This window comes from Penicillium antarcticum, assembly GCF_028974205.1.
Source record: "Penicillium antarcticum strain IBT 31339 chromosome Unknown utg000005l_segment0_segment0, whole genome shotgun sequence".
In the NCBI taxonomy this organism is placed as follows: Eukaryota; Fungi; Ascomycota; class Eurotiomycetes; order Eurotiales; family Aspergillaceae; genus Penicillium; species Penicillium antarcticum.
Window position 1 is genome coordinate 2,382,387 of NW_026695303.1, and position 21,250 is coordinate 2,403,636.

Below are 21,250 nucleotides of genomic sequence, written 5' to 3' on the forward strand. Positions count from 1 at the left end.
CGCGAACGGTTGTACCCAAGTTGGTTGCTGGTAGACGTAATGCCGAAGCCACACATTTAAGTGGATTCGATCTTTACCTCGTTGGGCCTGACTACGTTATTCTCCGTTTTTAGATGCACAGCCACCAGATATAAATAAAATCACTTTTATTTGGTATCGTCGCTAGGAATCAAATTACAACTATACAGACCATTGGCAATAGCACGAGGAGACACGATCTATAGCACTGGCGGTGCGACAAAAGAGTCAGGGATGCCATCAAATACCCAATTGAGGGAGTCAAAGACCTCTGAGAACCCTGCTTCGCTGAAGAATGCGCCGCCTTCGTCAAACTGAGCAGGCATTATCAAAGATGAATCCTCGAGAGAGCTGTCTTGTTGACGTGTCATGGGTCCAGTCGCGGTAGAGATATCTTGGTTTGCCGCTATGGCAGCCGCTGGAAGAAAAGTTAGAACAAAATAGACAAACTTGGTTAATACAATAGTCTTACCTTGCATCTCTTCAAGGCTTTTTACAGGCCGGAATCTCTGTCGCCATCGCCAGACGGTATCGTAGACATGGCTCATACTCATGCGGCAGCGAACCTTGAGCTGTAAAGCATCCTCTTCAGCAGGCTCTAAGCTAGTAGCATTCCACATCTGAGCAAGAATATCGGCAAGACGAATGGGCCGATCATGGTCCATAACACTGATCCGACGAATGGCTGAGATTGCGCCATTGAACAATAGCTTGCCATGGTTGAAGTCTATATGTCGACTGAAGCTACTTTTCAGCAACTTCATAAGCGCAAACGCGGCCGATACAATCATCTGAAGGATGTAATTGGTAGAGTGGCCAATTAAATCACCTGGCGAGGTTTCAAGGTCGAGAACACGGTTAAGGAAAGAAGTTGTTGCAAGGTACAATTTGGTCAGGTCGTCGACTCGGGCGTTGGATCCTAAGAACATGAAGTACCGGAAGTGCAGTTCGGCGGCACGAAGGTGGATGAGATTAATTGCTGAAAAATGTTAGAAGGGCTGGATCATGAGATGTATCGAGTTTATGTGCATACCTGAGATGTCCCTGCCGAATTCAACTTCCATTTCTCTGAGTTCGCTCTCAAGGATCTGCACGACCACCAGCTTGTCGGCGCTTACGAATTCCGCGGGTTCTGGCTTGCTGCTATACAGAGCCTTGGTCACTCTGTCACAGAACTTCTCAATCCTTAGGCGGATAGCCAAGTCCTGGGGAAGACGGTAGTCGGCATCTCTCAAGGATGCAGGCTCCAGAGCCCAGTCATATATTGTGCTTGGCGGTTGTCCGTAACCAGTTGCAACACTATTCAAGTCAGTATTTTGGTGACCAGATATTCAAGAATACACTCACTTTTGTGCCACTATGTTGCAAATGACCCATGTATGTAATCGATCCTTCAATGCCTCGCCTTGAACTTCCATGCGGAAAGTTGTAAACTCCTCGGCTTGTACTGGGCGATGCAGACCAAGTTGCATAGCAATTTGCATCATCAAGCCACTGAGCATGAAGGTTGCATCAGTGCGCTGACTTGTCGTTGGAAGAGGCCAAGTACATAGAACACAAAGCGCCTTGACTACTCGATAGTCCTGCGGTACGCTAGTGATAGTTGACCAAAGCAGCCTGCTGAATGGCCCTGATAGTGCACTGAGAAGACCAGGTTCATATGGGGACCGCCTACTTGCAACACAGATGATAGTCCATGCCAAAAGAGGGCATCGGTGCAGATACACCTCTGGTGGTTTTGGAGGGTTCAATAGGGGGAGAAATGGGTGATAATATGTGAAGTACCTGGGTTCATGTTAGCTGCAACACGGTCTGATGAGAAACCAATCCATACTGGTCGTAGAGCCGGGCAATTCGAGCTCTGGAAATAGAAATATCCTCTAGTCTCCAATGGCCTTCGTCTTGGGATATGATGGAGCCATCTCTCTTCATAGTCAACGGAGTTGCTACAGATGGATGTGTTTCAATTGGCACCGAGACGGGTCGTGAGCGGTCAATCGCAGCAGATTCCCGGCGAGCGAAGACATCCTCTGAGCACCGAGACAGATCGTCACCTCCATGAGACTCATGAGGTTCTTCCGCTGCGGGTTCATGATCTGATCCGTTTCCAAGACGGCGCCGGAGATCTGCAATCTCCTTTTCCATTTCAGCATTGTGCCTGTAGATCGAATCAATAAGAGGAAATTAAAGCAGAGAACGAAAAGCAACGTATATAAATACCTTCTCTTGGAAATCCGCTTGAAAGACTGTTCAATTTTACATTCTATGCCCAGCCTGCGACAGCGTGAGCAAGACGCAGCCGGGGTTTGAACAATATCACATCGCAACTATCAGGCATTAGCGGGGGTGGAACTGAGCCACGCGGAAACTGGGGCAAGCATTGAATAGTAATCCGGGCAATGCATGTGGCTCACCTTTTGCTGCTTACATTCATTACAGGCTTTCCGGCTGCCACCTCGGCGCTTGCCCGTGACAGGCGGGGTCTTCTCCATCTCGCAAGATTCCGAACTTCTCTGCAGAGGCCGGGGTAAGGTGGACCGAAAGTCGGGAGTGTAGTTTGGCCCCGGTGCCAGAATGTTCCGATACCCCAAGTCCATCAGGAGCCTTCAGTCCAGTATAAAAACCGCCAAATGTGAGAGGTCGTGAGTCCGGAAATCGGAGAAATCGGGGCCGCTGAAGGGGGAAATGGGGCTGATTGGTAGTCAAGGCCGATGTTGATTGGGTGACCTGGAGACGCGAATCTCGGCGGTAGCTGATTCAGCTAGTGCCTGAGGCAACCAATATTTGTATAATGTTGGGCTCCACCGTTCCTGCATCAACAATCCCCCAAACGCTACAATGGATCCATACCGTGGACCCTATCAGTCCAGTAGCTTCGGCCATCCGTCATGGAATGATATGATGAACTCATACCTGTTGGCTTTCACCCTCATGTCAACTATCTCCCACGAAGCGGTGTAATGGATCCAAGCCGTGAAACCTTTCGATCTAGCGTCGCCCGCCCCCCAAATTTTTGGTATAACAGAAAAAAAAACAAGAGAGACTTTATAGAGGCGGCACGCATGGTGGCCGAGGCTGCTCGCGTACTGGCAAAAGCTCTGGACTACCGACGATATGGCCAGAATGACACGTAAAATGGCCAGTGGAGCTATCGAGAATGACACTACGGCCGCTGAGCCCCAGATGGCAACACTTAAGCGAACTTTCGACCAATTTAGCTCCATTATGAGTGATCAAAGACTTGCAGGTTTGGCTGTACCGGGCTGGAACGACGAGGCAATCAGGAATCTCCCATCGCGTACTGTCTAATCTTATAGCCGATCCAAATACAGCAAAGGTCTGCGAACGCTGTTTTCAAGACGGCGGGAATATCTCTCGAGCTTCATCTTCCTCAATAACTCACGGTCAAAGAAATGCCGGTATTGCTTGAAGCGTCACAGTGAGTGTGTACCGGTAAGTCAGACAGTATTCTCGTGTTTCAGCGGATACAGTCGCTCACGTCCCAAGATTCTTGGCCCGTTGATGAACACGCTGGCCAAATGAAAGGAGAGGATGGACGTTCTTATAGCCAGAGGACTTCATACGAGAGTGCTGTGCAGGGGTTTCGAGATGCCTTTTAGGAAGCCTCTCACTACCTAGATCAATTTCTGAATCCGCAGGACGTCAGAAAGCTATTACGAGGGCGGGATTCATACTGAAAAGAGGCGCGGCCGCGTGGGCAGCAGATCTCAGGATCACCATTTGTACGTCGATGATATCTCCGCTGTTTGTTCCCTCTTCTCTTTATCACTCCCATGTCTCACCTCGTTATAGTCATCGAAGAACAACCTGAAATAAGCCACCACTAACCTCAACAGGCAAAGATATACCACTGCATCATCTGGCGTCGTAATCAAGGAATCGATAAGAGAATGGCCGGCTTTGCCTCTAGTGCAGTCATGGAGGAAAGGCGAATCTGGGATGGTTTTACAGAACGATTTCGGGGTGAGATCGAATATTAGCAAGAAATGCCAAACTAAAAGAGGGAAAGGAACCTCGTGCGATAGATGAAATAGAGAATACCCGAAAGGTTAGTATAACATCAAATGTGGCACATCTGCACGTCCAGACCCACTTGCCATGGCCCGAGGTCAATGTGGATTATATGATCCGCATTGTACTTGTACATATTTAAGCCCTGCCCGGAGTAGATCGTGCTGAGATCCATTCCATTTTGTCATATCTCCATATCTACGGTAGGGCGTCATGACCTTGTATCTACTATCTCGCTTATAGGCTAACACTTGAACAGTGTCCATCTTCATCCTCCAGATCTCCGTTCCTATTCCACCATGTCTGAAATCAACGTCACCGCAGTGATCACGCCCAAGCCAGAGCACTTCGCAGAGGTCAGCTCAGCCCGTCCTCCCTATATCTTGGCGGACCAAACATCTGACAGTGTATACCACAGGTGGCGGCACTCGTATCCGCAGTCACCAAACAGGTTGAAGAACACGAACCAGACACCTTGCTCTACTACGCATTCCAGATCGAGAAGACCAAGGAGATCGTGGTGGTCGAGAGGTAAGCCAATGGACCCTGTAGCCCCTCCCAGAGGCCCCAGAGGGCCCCAGAGAGGGTGACCGTGCCTCGGCATTGTCCTACGATTTATACCAGTATTTTCTTGCCACCAAATTCTGATCGGTTCTAGGTACAAGCACCAAGCGGCGGTCCAGGCCCACATGAAGGCACCCTATTTCCGTGAATTCGCGGGCAAATTGCCCACTTTGTTGGCGAAGCCGACGGAGCTGAAGGCGGGTGGATTCTTAGGTGGTTGGAGGGGAGTGTCGCGACTGTAGATCCAAACATCTCACCATAGGTCCCAATAGCCTATATCAGCTGACAGAACGGGATATAAATAGAGACATGCAGTTGATTTAGGCGCCTTTGTTCGGATTCTATTGGGTTGATATTCCAGATTTCGATCCTATCACAATTAAATATAGTTAGACACAGTGGGGGACTGTTAGAGGGGGCTAGTGATCCGATCGCCTTTCCCTATTTTCTTCTTTCTTTTTCTCCTTTCCCTTTGATAATCCTTAGGTGAGCTTCTGCAACTCCCTTCATATCTTATTTCTTACGTGGTCTCCACACTCCTCCCCCCTCTTTTCCCGAGCTCCGACCTCCTAGCTTCATTCCCCTGAAGCTAATCACCTCTACCCTACTCTTCTGGAATTTGTTCTTTCAACTCGCGCACATGGCGACGGGTCCAGCAACTCAATCATTGAAGGTGGGTACTTCGCGCCCACTGCTGGGGATGCGCTAATTGAGATTCAGTGCGTGGTGACTGGTGACGGAGCAGTTGGCAAAGTAAGTCTACACCCTTTCTGTCCAGACAATGACTCTGACCAGTCTTAGACATGTCTTCTCATCTCGTACACAACGAATGCCTTCCCGGGAGAGTACATCCCTACTGTGTACGTGCCCACCCATACCCCTCATCCTCAACGCTCTATCGAACCGGACATTGATGCCATGACAGCTTCGACAACTACACGGCTAGTGTGATGGTGGACGGCAGGCCAATCAGCCTGGGATTGTGGGATACTGCCGGACAAGAAGACTACGATCGCCTCAGACCGCTATCCTACCCGCAAACCGACGTCTTCCTCATTTGTTTCTCCATCGTCAGCCCTCCATCATTCGATAACGTCAAAGCCAAGGTACGAATTTGGTCCTAGAATCCACATTTCCATTCGGATTGCCTGCGTCTGCAAGTGCACCGCACCCGCACCTGCACCCACAGGGTTCTGTTGACATATCCCCCGATTTGGACATGTAACTCACTCAGCCTGACCAACAGTGGTTCCCCGAGATCGAACACCACGCCCCCAATGTCCCCATCATCCTCGTCGGCACCAAGCTCGACCTGAGAGACGATCCCAACACCGTCCAGGCCCTCCGCGCACGCAAGATGGAGACCGTCTCGTACGAACAAGCCCTGGCCGTCGCCAAGGAGATTCGCGCACATAAGTACCTCGAGTGTTCGGCGCTGACACAGCGCAACCTGAAGAGCGTGTTCGACGAAGCCATCCGGTATGCCACTATTGCTCCACAACCCAGAAAACACGAAGATCTCGTTCCTGACTATCATATCCAGGGCCGTTCTCAACCCCCGTCCCGCTACGAAATCCGGGAGGAAGGGAGTCAACAAATGCATGATCTTGTAAAGCGTTTCGCTTGACTCGTCTATCCCATCTTCTTCGTATGCTATAATGAATAATATATAGTTAATACGGCGTCTGGGTAGTTAGAGGCTGTTTTGGCCTCCGTTTTGATGAAATCCATTAACCGTTTATCTTCTTTGGGAATTATCCTGTTCTCTATAACTTCCGCTGTCTGACTTTGTTTATAGTTTAATCGAATTTATGCATGTTTTTTTTTTCAATTTCATTCCAGAGAAGTTGGCAAGATGAGGAATGGGCTAGACGGTTCGAAACGCGCACATGCATGGAGCCTATTGTAACGTGATAAGATACTCGTAGTTGTTTGCCGCAGACTCAAGAATATAAGCAATGAGATTGGTATCTTCTATCCAAAGAACAGAGAAACATAATTGTACTTTTGTGAACAAAAGAAATAGAAAATTGGATAAAACAAAATACAAAATGCATCCAAAGGCGTCCAAAACATCCAGCTTGCTACAGAAACTCTTCACTGTACAGCGACCTCCCAACGAGAATCGTCCAAGTATCCACAAGCAAATCTCAGTCGGGCATCACCTACCTCCCAAAGAGATACGCTCAGAGACGACCTCTCCGGCTGGGGTGCACACCAGCCCACTTATCATCAGCAGCGGGGATCTCAATAGCATTGGCATCGTCAGCAGCAGGCTTGTTCTCGTACTTCTTCTTGTCCTTCTTGATCTCCTTGGCCTGGCGCGAGCGCTCGTCGTTCAGCTTCTCGTTCTTGGCCTGGATCTTGGCCTTGCGGTGTTCAGAGTTGGCGCCACCGCCACCGGCACTGGGGGTGTGCATTAGTGTATGTTCATGTTTGAAGGTGATGTAGGGTTACTCACGTCAGCTCGACGTTCATGCGGCGAGCAGGGTACTTTCCGTCATCAAAGTTGGAGTGGTGGTACAGCTTGAGGCAGGTCTTCATGCGGTCATAGTTGTCGAACTCGATGAAGGCGAAGCCACGGCACTTCTTGGGGTCTTCTTTTCTTGTTGCGACGCGGATTGTGGCTGGGGGGTTCTTTTCGAAGTGCTTGGTCAACGACTCGTGGTTGGCGGAGTAGGGGAGGTTGCCTGTATATTATTTGGTTAGAGCTGATGCTGGTGCCGGATGTTTGACCTGATTTAACGCACCGACGAAGCAAATGAAGCGAGCGGCCTTGCCGGACTGTTGAGCCTCCTCGGATTCCTCTTCGGCCTGAGCTTCAGCTGCGGGCTCCTCTGTGGGCTTTTCCTCGGATTTCTCCTCGGTCTTTTGCTTCTTCTCCTTTTTGTCTTTTTTCTCCTTTTTGTCCTTTTTCTCCTTCTTGTCCTTCTTTTCCTTCTTCTCTTCCTTCTTCTCTTCCTTCTTCTCTTCCTTCTTCTCTTCCTTCTCTTCCTTCTTCTCGACGGGAGTCTCATCCACATCCATGGCGTCCTCGGAGGCAGCAGGCTCATCGGCACCGGCCTTGCCCTTCTTCTTCTCCTTGCGCTCCTTCTTTTCCTTGCGGTCCTTCTCTTGCTTCTTCTCCTTCTTCTCCTTCTTATCGCTCTTCACTTCATCCTGTGTCGGGGTCTCGACAGCGACATCCTCGGACTCATCACGGGATTTGCGCTTTTCCTTCTTTTCCTTCTTCTCTTTCTTTTCCTTCTTCTCCTTCTTCATCTTCTTGCCCTCGGGCTCAACGACCTCATCCTGAACGAGCTTGCGCTTGTCACCCATTGCGTCTGTTGTGTGGGGAGACTTGTGATAAAATGCTTCAATGGAGGAATAAAAGGTAGGTTCTAGCAAGTATGAGCCGGGTGATCTTCGAAAAGGCAAAGCAAGAGGTGGAGGATCTGGGCAGTGCAGTGAAACTCGAGCTCCAAAAAAATCGGGCGGAGAGAAAAGTGAAATTAAATTTTTGCCGCGTACCTGGGAGGCGGTGAAGGTTATCAACTTTTATAGATGGGCGCATTTGGTTTCTACGAAGCATGCTGGGAAACAGTATAGATGAATATTTTCAAGTTTTTTAGACACCCAAAAGACCATATAAGCAGACTGAGTCATGATTAGCTGCTACATTAGAACACCAAGATTTTGACGCCCTTCTTAGATGCCTCATAGCGCTTGCTCACTTCCGGTCGAGTGAGCAACTTCAGCAGTGGCATATGCGTCTCTTTCATGTCAAAGATACCCCGTTGCTTCTGGTCAATGTGTGATCCATCAATGACAATGCGCTCCAGTTCATCCAACTTGAGAGTTCCTATGCATAACAGTTAGTATATGTAAAAAAAAAAGCCAGAGCCATTGCCTGTAGCGAATAGGAAAACTCACCAGACTCGATCAAATCAGCAATTCTGGTAGGTGTTCCAGCACAGATACCGCTGCGGGCACGCTGCAAGAACTGTTTCGCTTCTTCGAGCTTGATGTGCTTGGCGAATAGCTTTCCTACAATGCTCTCTTTGGTTTGGAAGGAACGAAGGGCACTGGAGATATATTGTTAGTATTATATTCGACAATAATTCAACGACTGTCCACTCACCGGACAACATTAGCGGCCCGCAGAGCAGCACCCGAGATAACAAGTGTGTGCGGTGTGCCGTTCTGCTCGGAGGATTTTGATAGATCAGCACCCTTGGGACTGAATGCCTTGAGGAAGTCGGGGAGTTGGCCCAGATCTCTGGTAGCGGTAAAGGAAGAGGTATCGAGAAATGCGGAATCTGCGACAAGTTAGTTCTCTAGTCTGGAGAAACATTGGCCGTTGCCATATAGGGAAACAGATATATACGCACCAGGAACAGAGAGATCGCTGAGCTCAACAGCAGACAGCTGCTTGTCGAGTCTCTTGGCCTTTTGCGCAAAGTGATCGCCTAGCAGACGGCCATCCATCTTGCCAATGGATTCGTCAATGCCTTCTTTGTCGTCCTGCTTCTTTGATGATTCTCCATCCTGGTCGGTATTTTTCTTGTTCTTCTTGTTCTTCTTCTGCTTTTTCTTGTTTGAGCCCTCGGCGTTGGTAGCAGCGCCCTCGGGCTGTTCTGGCTTGGAAGAATCGTCGGCTTGTCTCTTGCGTTTGTTTTGAAGCTTATCAGAGAGCCCTGTGGAGGCAGCTGCGTCGGGCATTGTTGCGATATTCACTGAGTATCAACACAGAATACTAATCTCAGTGTTCAATTGGGAAGACCGAAGCTCAATTCAATGCGCAAAAAAAAGCTGGCTGATTCAGCCAGTCTTATCGATAAGGACCCACCGCCCAGGCCGTGGCCCGCAATTGTTGTTGACGCGACAAACCCAAGTCTTGTATTTCATCGCTCGGTGTTCACTTGTGTTGTTACCACCCTAGTGGTACTATATGCAGTCTGATATTTCTTGCATGAAGTACCTGTACAGTGCCGAGAAAAGTCAGACACAATGGCTAACACCGCTACCCCAAACGCGCGTCGGCGCATCTCACCTGGGATCAGTACACCATCGGGAGATACAACACTGACAAGAGTGAGCTATGCGGTTCGATGTTAGAGACTTACGGCAAAACTGACAGTGCCAATACAGCTTCAACGACTTCCCAGTCATACGCGCTACCCCCTGACACCAAGTCGACTTGTCACCGCAGCCACTCCATCCGCCCAACGATCAGCCTCTCGATTCACACCGCGTGCCCGAGGCGTGGGTGCACCTGCAACGCCATACGGACTTCGCGCTATACAACAGCGCGCCGCCAATACACCTGGTCGGGATCGACGACGAAGTGGTAGAATGCAGCGAGAGACTACTTTTGATATTCTCCGGAATTTAGGAAGAGGTAAGAAAGATCCATGGTGTCACTCAAGGCGCAAAGGTCTGGGCTGATTGAGTATATCGACATCAGCGCTGGCTCCTACTTCCAAAGTCATCAAGTCCTCGCCCCAGGAGAAGCCGGAGCCGGTTGAAGAGCCCAAAGACGAATTTGAAGAACTAGACAACGAACCGGAAATTGAGCGGCCGAGGTTGTCGCTACCTATCCAGGAGAGCGAAGAAGAAGATGACGACGCAAGCCCTGAAATGCGCCCACCTCGGATGTCACTTGCTCTCGGAGAAGAGGACATGGATATTACATATCGGTCCGTCGAGTATCCTCGGGATGCGAGCATTAGAGATCGGGATCGCCTATCAATGATGAGCCGAGTGACTGGCAGGATCAGTGAGGATTTCGGAGAGACAAGATATGACAGTGATGATGCAGATGAAACCGGCATCATTGGCGAGGAAGACGGAGAGGATACGATGATGAGCGGGGGAGAATTTGATAGAGGGTGGGTATACACGAGTTGGATTTCTATGTTACAGATGCTAATATCACAAATAGGGGAGAGACGGAAGACCTGGGTCGATTCCACTTTGATCTCAACTTTCCATCTCCTGTTGCTGCTCCGCTTGAGGAACCGACTGATGAAAACGTCAATGATTTTGATGACTTCCAGCTGTCCGCCGCAGATATCCAGCCACTTGACACAGTTGAGGCACCATCAGATGATGACGATTTCGGTGGTGATTTCGGTTTTGGACTTGACCTTGCACCCCCAGCATCTCCCAGCGCAAGCCCTGGAATTGTCGGAGGTGGATTGCGAGACGAAAACGTACCCACCAAGACCAAGGAAAAGAAGATGTCACGACACGGAATTCCTGTGCCAAACTTGCCTGCAGGCGTGGTCAAAAAACTGGCCACTCGCTTTGCGCACTCGAAGGGAGGCTCAAAGACGAAAATCAACAAGGATGCACTGGCCGCAATCGAGCAAGCATCCGCATGGTACTTTGAACAAGCAAGCCAAGACTTGGCCGCTTATTCAAAGCATGCAGGACGGAAGACCATTGACGAGAGTGATGTCACGGCATTATTGCGGAGGTCAGTCTTGCCCCAAAGTAAATCTTCAAGAGACACCTGCTGACTTTCTTCAGACAACGCCATATCAACAGCTCAACGACCGTGTTTTCCCTTGCCCAGAAACATCTCCCCAAAGAGCTCCAGCAAGACATGAGATTGGCTATGCCACCATGAATGTCAAGAGCTAAAGCTCCATAAACAAACGCCCCCAAACGCCAATGAACTATGCACAGAGAGGAATATGGCATTCAAGAGCCGGTTACCAGTTTCGGTTCTGGCGCACACGGCGCATGGCCTCGTTGGGCTTCTTCCGAATAAGCATCCACATCATGACAGATGTAGCGAAAGACAGACCGAACCTGCAGAGCATGAGCAACATATCACCGAGTTCAAGGAATGACTCAACATACCATGTGAAGATGTACTGTGAGTGGTTATTCCTCAGGTTGACCTCCGCAGCACGGCCAATGGGAATGCCCTTGGCTTCACGGTTATACGATTCGACAAGGTCAGGCACTGGAGGAAGCCGTCAGTCACACATTACTTAAATGATCGATCATGCATCTTACCCATAGTCTGCTCAATCCAAACAGGCTGGCTGTCACTCAACTCCGCCATCTGATTAATATCAGGGAAGTAGAACTTTCCATCCTCTGGCTTGTTATCCGGCGTAAACATGTTCTTCTTCCAAGGCTCTCGTAGTAGGCCCTCAACCGTAACCTCCCCTTGCGGCAGTCCCTGGGGTCTGTCCTTCTGGTTCTGCAACTTCCGGGAAATCCAGCCCCGGTTCACAAGCACGGTGCTTTGTCCCTCGCGCTCAAGCGGCGTAACAACCACAAATCCATCCTCGCCATCGTGCATGCGGGGCCCAACCAGCATTTCCTTGTCATGGCGGAGATGGCCGGTAGCGTATACACGGCGGTAGTCGAACTCTGAGATCGCATCTGGGTCAATTCGCGGTGGTAGCGGGAGAGGTGGTCTGACGAGACGGTCCTCGAATTTGGCGATCAGTTTGGTTTTCCAGTCCAAACGCTGTATCTGCCATGCTCCCAGCCCGAATGAGATGATAGGTATAAGAGCTAGAGTTGAGGAAATGTACCTGTTAGCTGTGAATCTTTTGGGTACGGACTTTGTCGTAGAAAACAGGTCGCATTGAGCATACCCAGAATGATCAGACCAGGCCCATGCTTCTTATTAACACGAACGAGTCTTGCGGGATGATCCACAATATTCAGACTCTCAGCGAGCTGACGCGACTGTGATATCTGGCGGAATTGCTGCCCACGGCATTTGGCGCAGATAGAGTCGAGCTTCAAGCGTAGTTGAGTGCTCCGGACAGTCCGAGTCGGGGATGCCCAGGCTCCTATAGCTGATTCCCGTAGAGCGGAGAAGATTGGCCGCATGTTTACGGCTTCAAGTGAGAATATGCAGAGCGAATTGAGGTGTTAGTAGCAAGAACAAAAAAAGGCGAGTCTGGTCAGTGGCAGTTGGGATTTCGGGATCGGAGGTCTCTAGGCGGTGGGCTTCCCCAACCTTATACCTGTACTCTCCGCACCAGCTCTTCTTCGCATTTGTTATACAGGGATGCAATCATGACGCTGTTTTACCAAGGATCCCTTCAGGAGGGCATTGCTCTCGCCGTCAGAGATGCTAAAGGGGTGATCTGTTTTGTCCGAGGTCCGTTGGTTTCTCCCCGCATTAAGTGACATGTCGCTGATCTTCCAACGTGGATACAGATGACTCGGAGTTGAGCTCTACATGGGAGGATAGTCATTTCAATGATAAGGAGGTATGGTTGTTTGCTGCAGTTATGGCCTCACTTTCTGACCCCTATATAGGTTGTGGAAGCACTCAATGCTAAAGCCATTGTGTTGCGCTTGACAGCAGGCTCACAGGAAGCCGGATTCCTAACTTCGTTTTGTCCGATCTCGAAGTTTCCAACAGTGGTACTAATCAAGTGTGTGCCAATCATCTCAATGTGTGACTGTTTCTCTCCCGTGCCCTGAACTAATCCGCCCCAGGAATGGCACGCTAAAGGAATACGTTGGACCAGACGTCTCAAAGGAAGACTTCCGCAGTAGATTGCTTGCGGCTCTGGGGGATGAAAATGCACCCAATCCGGCACCACAAATGCAGGTGAATGCTGTTCCTGCAGCTTCAGCTAGTCCTTCATCCACGCCAGCGACTCCAGAGCCCCAGGCTCAAGTGCCACCAACTGCTAGTGCCGCGCGATCTACACCAAAGCAGAGCAGTGAAGCTGCCATAAAGAAGCGAATTCTGACCGCAATGCTTCCTAAACAAGATGCATCACCAACAAGTTCTGCTTCCGACAGCAGTAAGTCGGCTAAAGATACTACGGAACAAGCCAAACCCCAGGATAAGAAAGATAAAGGCAAGGCACCCGCATCTCAAAAGCCTGTCAACAATGGTACCGGGAAGAGCGCAACTATCAGCGAGCCATCAGAACCCAGACCTGCAGTCCCTCGAGGGCCCCCAACCCAATATCGACTACAAGTACGCCTTTTTGACGGAAGCTCGGTGCGGTCTAGCTTCAAGCCCACTCAGAGCATTCGAAATGACGTGCGACCTTGGCTTGACCAACAAATGGAAGGAGACAATCGTCCCTACAACCTCAAGCATATTCTAAACCCCCTCCCCAGCGAAACGCTTTCCGTCACACAAGAGTCACAGACTCTTCAGAACTTAGGTATTGGTTCTACGGCAAACCTAGTTATGGTCCCCGTGTCTACATACACAGAGGCATATTCGGCAGCTGGAAGCTTGCCAGTCCGTGGCATATCCGCCGTCTACAACATCGCCTCTTCTGCTGCTAGCACTGCGACGGGTCTTGTTGGCTCATTCCTTGGATATGGCGCATCCACGCCAGCCAACGACGCAGCTCCCTCTACGTCTTCTTCTCCGGCTCCTGGCAGCAACCCGCGTACCAGGAATACGGGGCCTAACATTCGAACTTTGAGGGACCAACAGAATGAGCGCAAGGATAGCCAGCTTTACAATGGGAATCAAGTTGGTGATGTCTAGTGAATTGTTATTTGGTATGGACTTGCTGACTTTTCTCTCCAGTTGAATTTTGAGCCGCGGAAGGACCAAGATGGGAAGGATAAATGAGGGCCAGGCACAGTCTGTTGCTTCAAAAATTCTTGCATTGATCTTACGTGGCGTTGATGGATTGGGTTAGCTGTAGCGCACTGTACTAAACATCTACATACTTGATATTGGCTTTGAATTGGGAAGTGAGCAGCTTTAATACACACTTGTCCATGCCGTTAAAATCGTCTACTGTTCTACCTGGTATGGCCTAGGCTTCCACATACGGTATTTAGGGTTCTACTGTCAAAGGAAAGAAAAAAGAAGAGTAATGTTTTGGTGTCATACATTCAATTTTGATTGTGAATATTCCAATCAAATGTTTATTTCCCTATCGAGGAGAGATGGTATAGAGTACAAAGATGCGATATGAAGATCGCTATGCAAAAGATAGGTTGTCTACGAAAGATAAAGTTCGAACATGCCCATCACTTATTACTAGAGAGGACTGTATCTGTCTCTCCAATCAAGCACACCACGAGTCAAGAGAGATCTAAAGCCCTTAGTAAGGCTTGGCAGCAGCCTGGCAGGCTTTCTATTAAGGGTTAGCAAGCAAAACAATATAAAGACGAAAAAGCCGAGGCAAAGTGTAAACGTACCAGCTGGTCGAGGTACCAACCGCAGATACCGATATTACCGTTGTTCTCATCCATGCAGTTGCGGAAGTTGCGGACATCAACCTCACAGGCGGGGTTCTCGTATGAAGACTGGTTGGCGTTGCTCTGGTAGAGACCGCTGTCCATGGCCTGGGACGGAGCGGGAGGAGCCTGCTGGGCCTCAGCGGGGGCGCTGGAGCCGCCGCCGAACATGCCACCGATGGCGTGGCCGATAGAGGAACCGACGGCAACACCGCTATATTGAAGAATGTATGTTAGCAAGTTTTTGAAGAATGTTGAGTCTAACCCCGGATTTTCTCGGGGCTAGATCGAACAGAGATCCGATGGCCGGGAATGGCACTTACGCAGCAGTGGAGGCCATGTTGGCGAAGAGACCGGGGCCAGCGCTCTGCTGCTGCATGGGAGGAGCATGCTGGGCCTGAGGAGGGTGAGCGGCGGTCGAGTGAGGCTGCGACTGCTGCTGGGTGGGAGCGGCCGGGCGAGCAGGAGCGGCGGTAGGGCGAGAGGGAGCGCTACGCGCAGGGGTAGGGGCGGCACCGCGGCGTTGACGAGGCATTATGTTAGATGTGTGTGGATTGATGGGACAGATAGAGATATGAAGTTGATATAAGTATAAGTTTGGTGGAGAAAGAACAAGCTAGAAGATGAGTAAGTTCGGCGAGTGAGGCAAACTCCGATGCAAATTCCGTGGATTCTGATTGGTGGATATGATTATATAATAGCCATGAAGCATCACGTGGAATCGGACATAGGGGATATCCCTGCGACTACCGGAGTATACGGAGATCCCGAGGTGTTTTCGAGAAAATGTTCAATTCTCTGTACATCATGTCACCCTGGAAGGAGCGAGAAAGAGATGAGACTGAGAATGAGCAGGTCAGATAAATAAACGACATTACATCAATATTGTTAGAGCACAATGCGGTTTCCATTTTGGAAGGGTATCTAGAATTATAGGACATGGGCGCCTCATAGTACATCGACCATTCATGGTGGTCTGAAAAAAACTCATTGAGCCTTTCGAGCTTTCCGGGTCTCCTCCTTCTTCTGTCTGCGTTCCTTTTTCTCTTCAGATCGGTTTGTCTTGCTGCCCTTCCGTTCCGTTTTGCCTTTGCTGATTGACTTGTTTTCTATCTTTTTCTTGTTGGCCTCCTTCTGGGATTTTGCTGCTGCTTCATCGGACTTTTCCTCGGACTCATTGTTGTCGCCTTGGTCATTGGATTTTGAAGCAGCTGCGGCGCTCTTCCGGGCAAGCTGAGCAGCCTTGAATTCAGCCTGGGCTCTCTCCTTGGCTTGCTTCTCTGCCCGCTCCAAGTCGAATTTATCATTGCCAGACTGTAGATACTGTTAGCGATATCATAATCGTCTGAGCCAGATTGGTAGATACTCACCAGGCCGTGCTTGATGAATCTGCCGGCAGCTTCCTTGTCAAGTGTCATGGAGCGCTGTTCAGATGGTGTCTCAATGTCCTTGATCTTTGCAAAGTATTGCCTGACGCGAGTGAGTTCCCGGAACACAGGATGCTGCTTGGCATCGACTCCATGGAGCCGTAGATAAGCTAGACTGGTCATTAGCATCAGAAGCTCCCAGTGCAGTTCAATTTGACATACAGAATATTAAGGACTCAAGTGTGTAGGTGACCAGCACATGAAGTTTGGCCTTGTCCATGACGGGTAATTTGTTTGAACTTTTGGCCAAGGAACTGGCCAGAAGGGGCTGCAGGATTTCTTCCAGGTCATCTACATGGTCGTCTAGCTGCTCAAGCAGCGGTAACAGGGTTGTTGGCTCCATGATGATAGGGCGTAGTGTTGATGAGAAATTACTTGATACCAGAAAAAAATAGGTCTGGATCAACTCAGGCGGTAGAACGGGCGGTGAGAATTTCGGGACCACTGCGCATCTGAGATCGCCGAAGGTACGCGGAGACCAAATTAATTTCTTAAACAAACAGATGTTAGGCTGCTCTTGGGGTCTATTTTCGTCTTTCTCACAGCCTCGGGTGTTAAGAATCCGGCCTTGCCAACTCAATTCCATCTCCGCCCACGAATATTTGAGCTCCAACACATTTCTTGGGGAGATTTCCCCCAACCTATTTGAGATGCAACACATCCTTCGATGCCGCTCGTTATGGCGAGCTAGCACTCTCGACACATCTTTTGGATATCGACCCCAAGTCTACGGAGGATCAACGGCACGGTTCGCCTCGACGTGGGCACAAGACGCAGCAGAAGCAAATCGGGACTCAGATGGACCTCCGTTATCCGGACGAGTACATATCCTCGGCATTGGAAATGTCGGGTCATTCATCGCTCACTCCCTTGCGGCTCGAAGCTCCCCGCCTCCCATCACCTTATGTATGCACAACAAACTACTCTACAATGCCTACCGTCAACGCAAGGAAAGTATTGCCGTGAGCGTCCATGGCATGGACAATATACAGAAGGGATTCGACGTTGAAGTAGTAGACCAAAATGGAGCTTGGTTTCCCGCGCCCTCGAAGCATGACCGCGGCCCAGGTGGGAAAGTGTCGCCATTTTTCAGCCCGGAAGAAGCTGGTCCGATCGAGAACCTGATTGTATGCACCAAGGCCCACCACACAGTGCTTGCTATGGAAGATATAGCGCACCGTTTGACGCCTGAATCGACTATTTGCTTTATTCACAATGGTATGGGTGTGATTGATATCCTCAACCAAAAGGTCTTCCCGAATCCCGAAACACGACCCAATTATATCCAGGGTGTCTTCAGCCATGGCTTGACTCGGAAGGAACAATTCAGTATTGCCCATATGGGAGTCGGTACTACAATTCTCAGCCCCGTTGGACACCGCGTTGCACATCTCACTGGACCTGACGCCGAGAAATCATGGGCCCCAACTACAAAATATCTGATGCAGCTTTTGACTTTGACCCCGGCTTTGGTTGCCACAGCCGAAACACCGGCAGGATTGATACAATACCAACTCGAAAAGCTCGCAGTCAACTGCTGTATCAACCCTATAACAGCATTAGGCGAGTGTAACAATGGCGAGCTCCTTTACTCATTCAGCTACACTCGCGTCATGCGATTGTTGCTATTCGAGATCTCGGCTGTGATCTGTGCTCTTCCTGAGCTGCAAGGTGTCCCAGGTATCGAAGATCGCTTTTCTGCGGAACGCCTGCGTCGCTACGTCGTGAGTATCGCACGCATGACTGCTCGAAATGAAAGCTCCATGTTGCAGGATATCAACAACAGCAGGACGACAGAGATCGAATACTTCAATGGTTATATTGTGCGTCGTGGTGAAGAATTGGGTATTAAGTGCGCACTCAACTACATGATGAAGCATCTCATCACCGGCAAAGCGACTGCCCTGGCACAGAGAGACCGCGCTGAGGTACCTTTCAGTCATGAGGGTATCGTGTTTGATGGCGAGGAACCTTTATGATCTGCATTTCTGTTGCAATTGTTCAATTGAGTCTTCCTATCATCCCCCCACACAAGGCCAAATCAGAAGATTGAACAGTGATCTATTTCCCCCGCAAACGACCTCTATGTCGAGACGGTCTTGGCAGCATTCTCACAGAGATCCCTAATCTGCTCCCACCGCCTCAACAAAGTCTCCGCTTTCTGGCGATGTGCCTGCACCGCGGGATCGTTCTCGATTGCTGTCTGCAGTGCAATGATAGTTGCCTGTGCCTCGGTGGCATATGCCAAAATCCACCTCTTGAGCGTGGCCTCAGACCTTTCTTCATCCAGGCCCTGGGTTACGCCTTCGAGTACATGGTTCCGCCAGTCCTCTTCCTTCATATAACTCAGGCATGCGGCTACCTCGGTGCGGTAGCACGGTCCGTGCGGTGTGACTTGGTAATTGCTGGCGTTGTGTTAATGGTGAACTGGTGTATATGGCGCATGGGGATTGCGCATCTTTGTAATATATCAACTCAATCATATTAACTTACCCATAATACTGGTTCAACCACAAGTCCTCCTGTTGCTCGGCTGTATGAAGGTCTCGGAAGACGATATCGTCGAGATAAACTGAATCTGCCTCGTTAACATCGAGGAAGAATCCATCTGCAAGGAGTATTAGCCTGCTGAATTGAGGATTGTGATTCTCTCAGGTTCTCACATTCTGCCAGTAAAGTATCATTCGGGTGACTGCCGTAGTTCATGTACACCTCGTCACCTTCCTCATAGTCCTTCGTGGCGCAGAAGACGTATTCATTTTCATCGAATTTGACATCTCGCTGTGCGGGAAATAATGTCAGCCTAGAGAGCAACTACACTTCCAAGTCCAGAATAAAACACATACAGCAACATCAGCATGATTAAAGTAATCAGCAAACGGCACCATTCCCATGGCATCATTGGGGTCCTCGGGGGCCTCCTGGCCCAGTTCAATCCAATAAAAGCTTCTTGTGTTCACAATAAGCCAATGATATGAGAAAGATTCCCAATCAGTCTCTGGATAAACAGCAGTGGTATCAAACCATGCCTTACTCAAGATTTGAACCTGTTTCGGAAGGATGTTCTGGTGATCCAGCTCATACTTCCTCGTCTTCGGTCCAGGTATTAAGCTATTCCAGCGACCTGAGATGGACGGGGGAAAGAAACCAGGCTTGTCTAAGTCGATGACATCCTTGTTCTTGTCATTGCTGGGAGGCCATGATGGTCCTCCTAATACAGTTGGCCATAGGAGCGGCATGCTGTCTGCAAAGTCTTGACGACTGGGCCATGACTTGCGCCAAGCCTCATATTTAGAAAGATCTTCTGCGACTCCGTGTGTGAGGTACGCTGCTAGAAGAGCCTGGACGGCCATGTCTTCAGGGAATTGCTCGGTGAATACGGTAGGAATGCCGCCCGCAATGATCATGAGCTTTGTTGGGACTCGGAGAACTGGGTCTCCTTTCTAGATTGGTCGACTGTGAGTATGGGTCCATGTACATTCAATATGACATGGCTTTGGACTCATACATAGATTTTTTGGGTAGCCATCATTCCCAATCCTCGGCCTGGGAACCGAGCTGGGGTGACATTGTTTGTTTCAACGCCGTTTGAGACTGCCCATTCTGTGAAGGCTTCGTGCTCTTCACCTGGCCACCATTCTGGCTTCATTTTGAATGAATAAAAGTGCCTCTCGGAGAATTTGAGGAACTGCATATGATTAGCTCGCGCCAAGAGACTGAAATAAGGTTTAAGATCAGAATCTGGAGATTTGGATGATATACCTGCTAGGGATGGATCTCTTTGATTCCAAAGAACTTCAAAGCAAGCTGATCTAAATTGCGCATACAATACGAACCGAAGAGGGAGATTGTAGATGTGGAGATGTTTATCGATTATGATATCGCCTAGGGTGGCCCATAACAACCATCCACGCTGTTTCTGATCTGATAATCGTACGACCTCCAATTCTACTTCCGAGAATATGTTCATACTTCACGCACTCCGATACACATAATGTCGGTCCTCGGAAGGTGTGGAGCAATTGATCTTCGGTCTTTGGCCACCAATCCGACAATGTCATATGCTCTACGACCATTCTCCGTTTTAAACCGCCCACCACCGAACTACCCTGGCCATGTCCCTCTGACCACAATTGAGCGCGGGGCTCTGGCCGTTGGCTCGGCATTGGGATCTCTAATCAATCCCAGAAGAGCGGGTACTTGAACCAACCAATATGGCCCAAAAATGACCAGCAAGCCGGAGTCTAACAACACATAGATCTCATCGCAGCCCTAGGCGAAGCAACCGCAGCACCATACTTCATATACCGACTTCGCGATGCCATGCTCTCAGACCCAACAGGCCGACGCATCCTCCGCGACCGGCCGCGCATAACTTCCGAAACCCTCAAAATGACCCACCTCCGCACCCTCCCCGAGAACTCCGTTGGCCGCACCTACGCTACATGGCTAGACCGCGAAGGTGTGTCCCCGGACACGCGCGACAATGTGCAATACATCGACAACGAAGAATGTGCCTATGTCATGCAGCGGTATCGTGAGTGCCACGACTTTTACCATGCCGTGACAGGCCTGCCAATCTTCGTGGAGGGCGAATTGGCGCTTAAGGCGCTTGAATTTTTGAATACGCTGCTGCCCATGACGGGTCTGAGTCTTTTTGCTTTTGTGCGCATGAAGCCGGCAGAGAAGGAGAGATTCCTTTCGTTACATTTGCCGTGGGCTATTCGGAGTGGATTGAGGAGTAATGAGCTTATTAATGTTTATTGGGAAGAGGTTCTGGAGAAGGATGTTGATGAGCTTAGGGCCGAGCTTAATATTGAGCGGCCGCCCGATTTGAGGGATATTCGGAAGATGATTCGGCAGCAGCAGAAGAGGGAGAAGGAGAAGTTGCAAGCTTCGGGTTAAGTCCTTCCCTGTTTCGTTGGAAAGGCGGATCTCGACCGAGAGAAGTGTGTATGATTAAAGAGCTGTAAAGAATATACCAATTTGCAAATGCGAGGCAGAATGCCTTCAATCCAATCCAG

At 49.7% G+C, this 21,250-nt stretch overlaps 13 protein-coding genes across 13 annotated transcripts; 6 read left to right on the forward strand and 7 right to left on the reverse strand.

Annotated features, from left to right (window-relative positions):
* Window positions 1-218: 218 nt before the first annotated feature.
* Window positions 219-2,639, reverse strand: N7508_005553 (transcription factor domain-containing protein; the record flags this gene model as incomplete). The annotated part of the gene is made up of 7 exons (XM_058463619.1): window positions 2,433-2,639; window positions 2,239-2,345; window positions 1,853-2,176; window positions 1,366-1,803; window positions 1,052-1,317; window positions 491-997; window positions 219-436 (listed from the first exon to the last, which is right to left on the reverse strand). Exons 1-7 carry the CDS (start codon window positions 2,613-2,615, stop codon window positions 219-221), a joined length of 2,043 nt encoding a protein of 680 aa, XP_058320097.1. The 5' UTR covers window positions 2,616-2,639.
* A 1,710-nt stretch (window positions 2,640-4,349) lies between these two features.
* N7508_005554 (putative quinol monooxygenase) lies at window positions 4,350-4,856 on the forward strand (the record flags this gene model as incomplete). Its single annotated transcript, XM_058463620.1, has 3 exons — window positions 4,350-4,406; window positions 4,469-4,581; window positions 4,709-4,856. 3 exons carry the CDS (start codon window positions 4,350-4,352, stop codon window positions 4,854-4,856), a joined length of 318 nt encoding a protein of 105 aa, XP_058320098.1.
* A 398-nt stretch (window positions 4,857-5,254) lies between these two features.
* On the forward strand, window positions 5,255-6,227 carry racA (putative Rho GTPase Rac; the record flags this gene model as incomplete). Its single annotated transcript, XM_058463621.1, has 6 exons — window positions 5,255-5,287; window positions 5,335-5,367; window positions 5,416-5,474; window positions 5,540-5,720; window positions 5,861-6,093; window positions 6,158-6,227. 6 exons carry the CDS (start codon window positions 5,255-5,257, stop codon window positions 6,225-6,227), a joined length of 609 nt encoding a protein of 202 aa, XP_058320099.1.
* A 573-nt stretch (window positions 6,228-6,800) lies between these two features.
* Window positions 6,801-7,932, reverse strand: N7508_005556 (RNA-binding protein; the record flags this gene model as incomplete). Its single annotated transcript, XM_058463622.1, has 3 exons — window positions 6,801-7,020; window positions 7,076-7,304; window positions 7,365-7,932. The coding sequence occupies 3 exons, from the start codon at window positions 7,930-7,932 to the stop codon at window positions 6,801-6,803; spliced, it is 1,017 nt and encodes a 338-aa protein (XP_058320100.1).
* Window positions 7,933-8,273: 341 nt separating this feature from the next.
* On the reverse strand, window positions 8,274-9,315 carry N7508_005557 (uncharacterized protein; the record flags this gene model as incomplete). The annotated part of the gene is made up of 4 exons (XM_058463623.1): window positions 8,274-8,455; window positions 8,527-8,678; window positions 8,735-8,912; window positions 8,985-9,315. The coding sequence occupies 4 exons, from the start codon at window positions 9,313-9,315 to the stop codon at window positions 8,274-8,276; spliced, it is 843 nt and encodes a 280-aa protein (XP_058320101.1).
* A 288-nt stretch (window positions 9,316-9,603) lies between these two features.
* On the forward strand, window positions 9,604-11,227 carry N7508_005558 (uncharacterized protein; the record flags this gene model as incomplete). Its single annotated transcript, XM_058463624.1, has 5 exons — window positions 9,604-9,687; window positions 9,745-9,994; window positions 10,061-10,484; window positions 10,538-11,074; window positions 11,128-11,227. 5 exons carry the CDS (start codon window positions 9,604-9,606, stop codon window positions 11,225-11,227), a joined length of 1,395 nt encoding a protein of 464 aa, XP_058320102.1.
* An 85-nt stretch (window positions 11,228-11,312) lies between these two features.
* On the reverse strand, window positions 11,313-12,456 carry N7508_005559 (cytochrome oxidase assembly protein SHY1; the record flags this gene model as incomplete). Its single annotated transcript, XM_058463625.1, has 4 exons — window positions 11,313-11,412; window positions 11,464-11,569; window positions 11,623-12,132; window positions 12,216-12,456. The coding sequence occupies 4 exons, from the start codon at window positions 12,454-12,456 to the stop codon at window positions 11,313-11,315; spliced, it is 957 nt and encodes a 318-aa protein (XP_058320103.1).
* Window positions 12,457-12,645: 189 nt separating this feature from the next.
* Window positions 12,646-14,182, forward strand: N7508_005560 (UBX domain-containing protein; the record flags this gene model as incomplete). Its single annotated transcript, XM_058463626.1, has 5 exons — window positions 12,646-12,730; window positions 12,790-12,842; window positions 12,892-13,010; window positions 13,075-14,080; window positions 14,138-14,182. 5 exons carry the CDS (start codon window positions 12,646-12,648, stop codon window positions 14,180-14,182), a joined length of 1,308 nt encoding a protein of 435 aa, XP_058320104.1.
* A 481-nt stretch (window positions 14,183-14,663) lies between these two features.
* Window positions 14,664-15,334, reverse strand: N7508_005561 (coiled-coil-helix-coiled-coil-helix domain-containing protein; the record flags this gene model as incomplete). The annotated part of the gene is made up of 3 exons (XM_058463627.1): window positions 14,664-14,696; window positions 14,761-15,013; window positions 15,123-15,334. 3 exons carry the CDS (start codon window positions 15,332-15,334, stop codon window positions 14,664-14,666), a joined length of 498 nt encoding a protein of 165 aa, XP_058320105.1.
* Window positions 15,335-15,786: 452 nt separating this feature from the next.
* N7508_005562 (Sas10/Utp3/C1D family protein) lies at window positions 15,787-16,569 on the reverse strand (the record flags this gene model as incomplete). Its single annotated transcript, XM_058463628.1, has 3 exons — window positions 15,787-16,113; window positions 16,170-16,336; window positions 16,389-16,569. The coding sequence occupies 3 exons, from the start codon at window positions 16,567-16,569 to the stop codon at window positions 15,787-15,789; spliced, it is 675 nt and encodes a 224-aa protein (XP_058320106.1).
* Window positions 16,570-16,876: 307 nt separating this feature from the next.
* On the forward strand, window positions 16,877-18,205 carry N7508_005563 (ketopantoate reductase family protein; the record flags this gene model as incomplete). Its single annotated transcript, XM_058463629.1, has 1 exon — window positions 16,877-18,205. One exon carries the CDS (start codon window positions 16,877-16,879, stop codon window positions 18,203-18,205), a length of 1,329 nt encoding a protein of 442 aa, XP_058320107.1.
* A 104-nt stretch (window positions 18,206-18,309) lies between these two features.
* N7508_005564 (uncharacterized protein) lies at window positions 18,310-19,875 on the reverse strand (the record flags this gene model as incomplete). Its single annotated transcript, XM_058463630.1, has 5 exons — window positions 18,310-18,631; window positions 18,720-18,834; window positions 18,890-19,007; window positions 19,073-19,669; window positions 19,735-19,875. The coding sequence occupies 5 exons, from the start codon at window positions 19,873-19,875 to the stop codon at window positions 18,310-18,312; spliced, it is 1,293 nt and encodes a 430-aa protein (XP_058320108.1).
* Window positions 19,876-20,220: 345 nt separating this feature from the next.
* coq4 (ubiquinone biosynthesis protein COQ4) lies at window positions 20,221-21,131 on the forward strand (the record flags this gene model as incomplete). Its single annotated transcript, XM_058463631.1, has 2 exons — window positions 20,221-20,422; window positions 20,485-21,131. 2 exons carry the CDS (start codon window positions 20,221-20,223, stop codon window positions 21,129-21,131), a joined length of 849 nt encoding a protein of 282 aa, XP_058320109.1.
* Window positions 21,132-21,250: the final 119 nt, after the last annotated feature.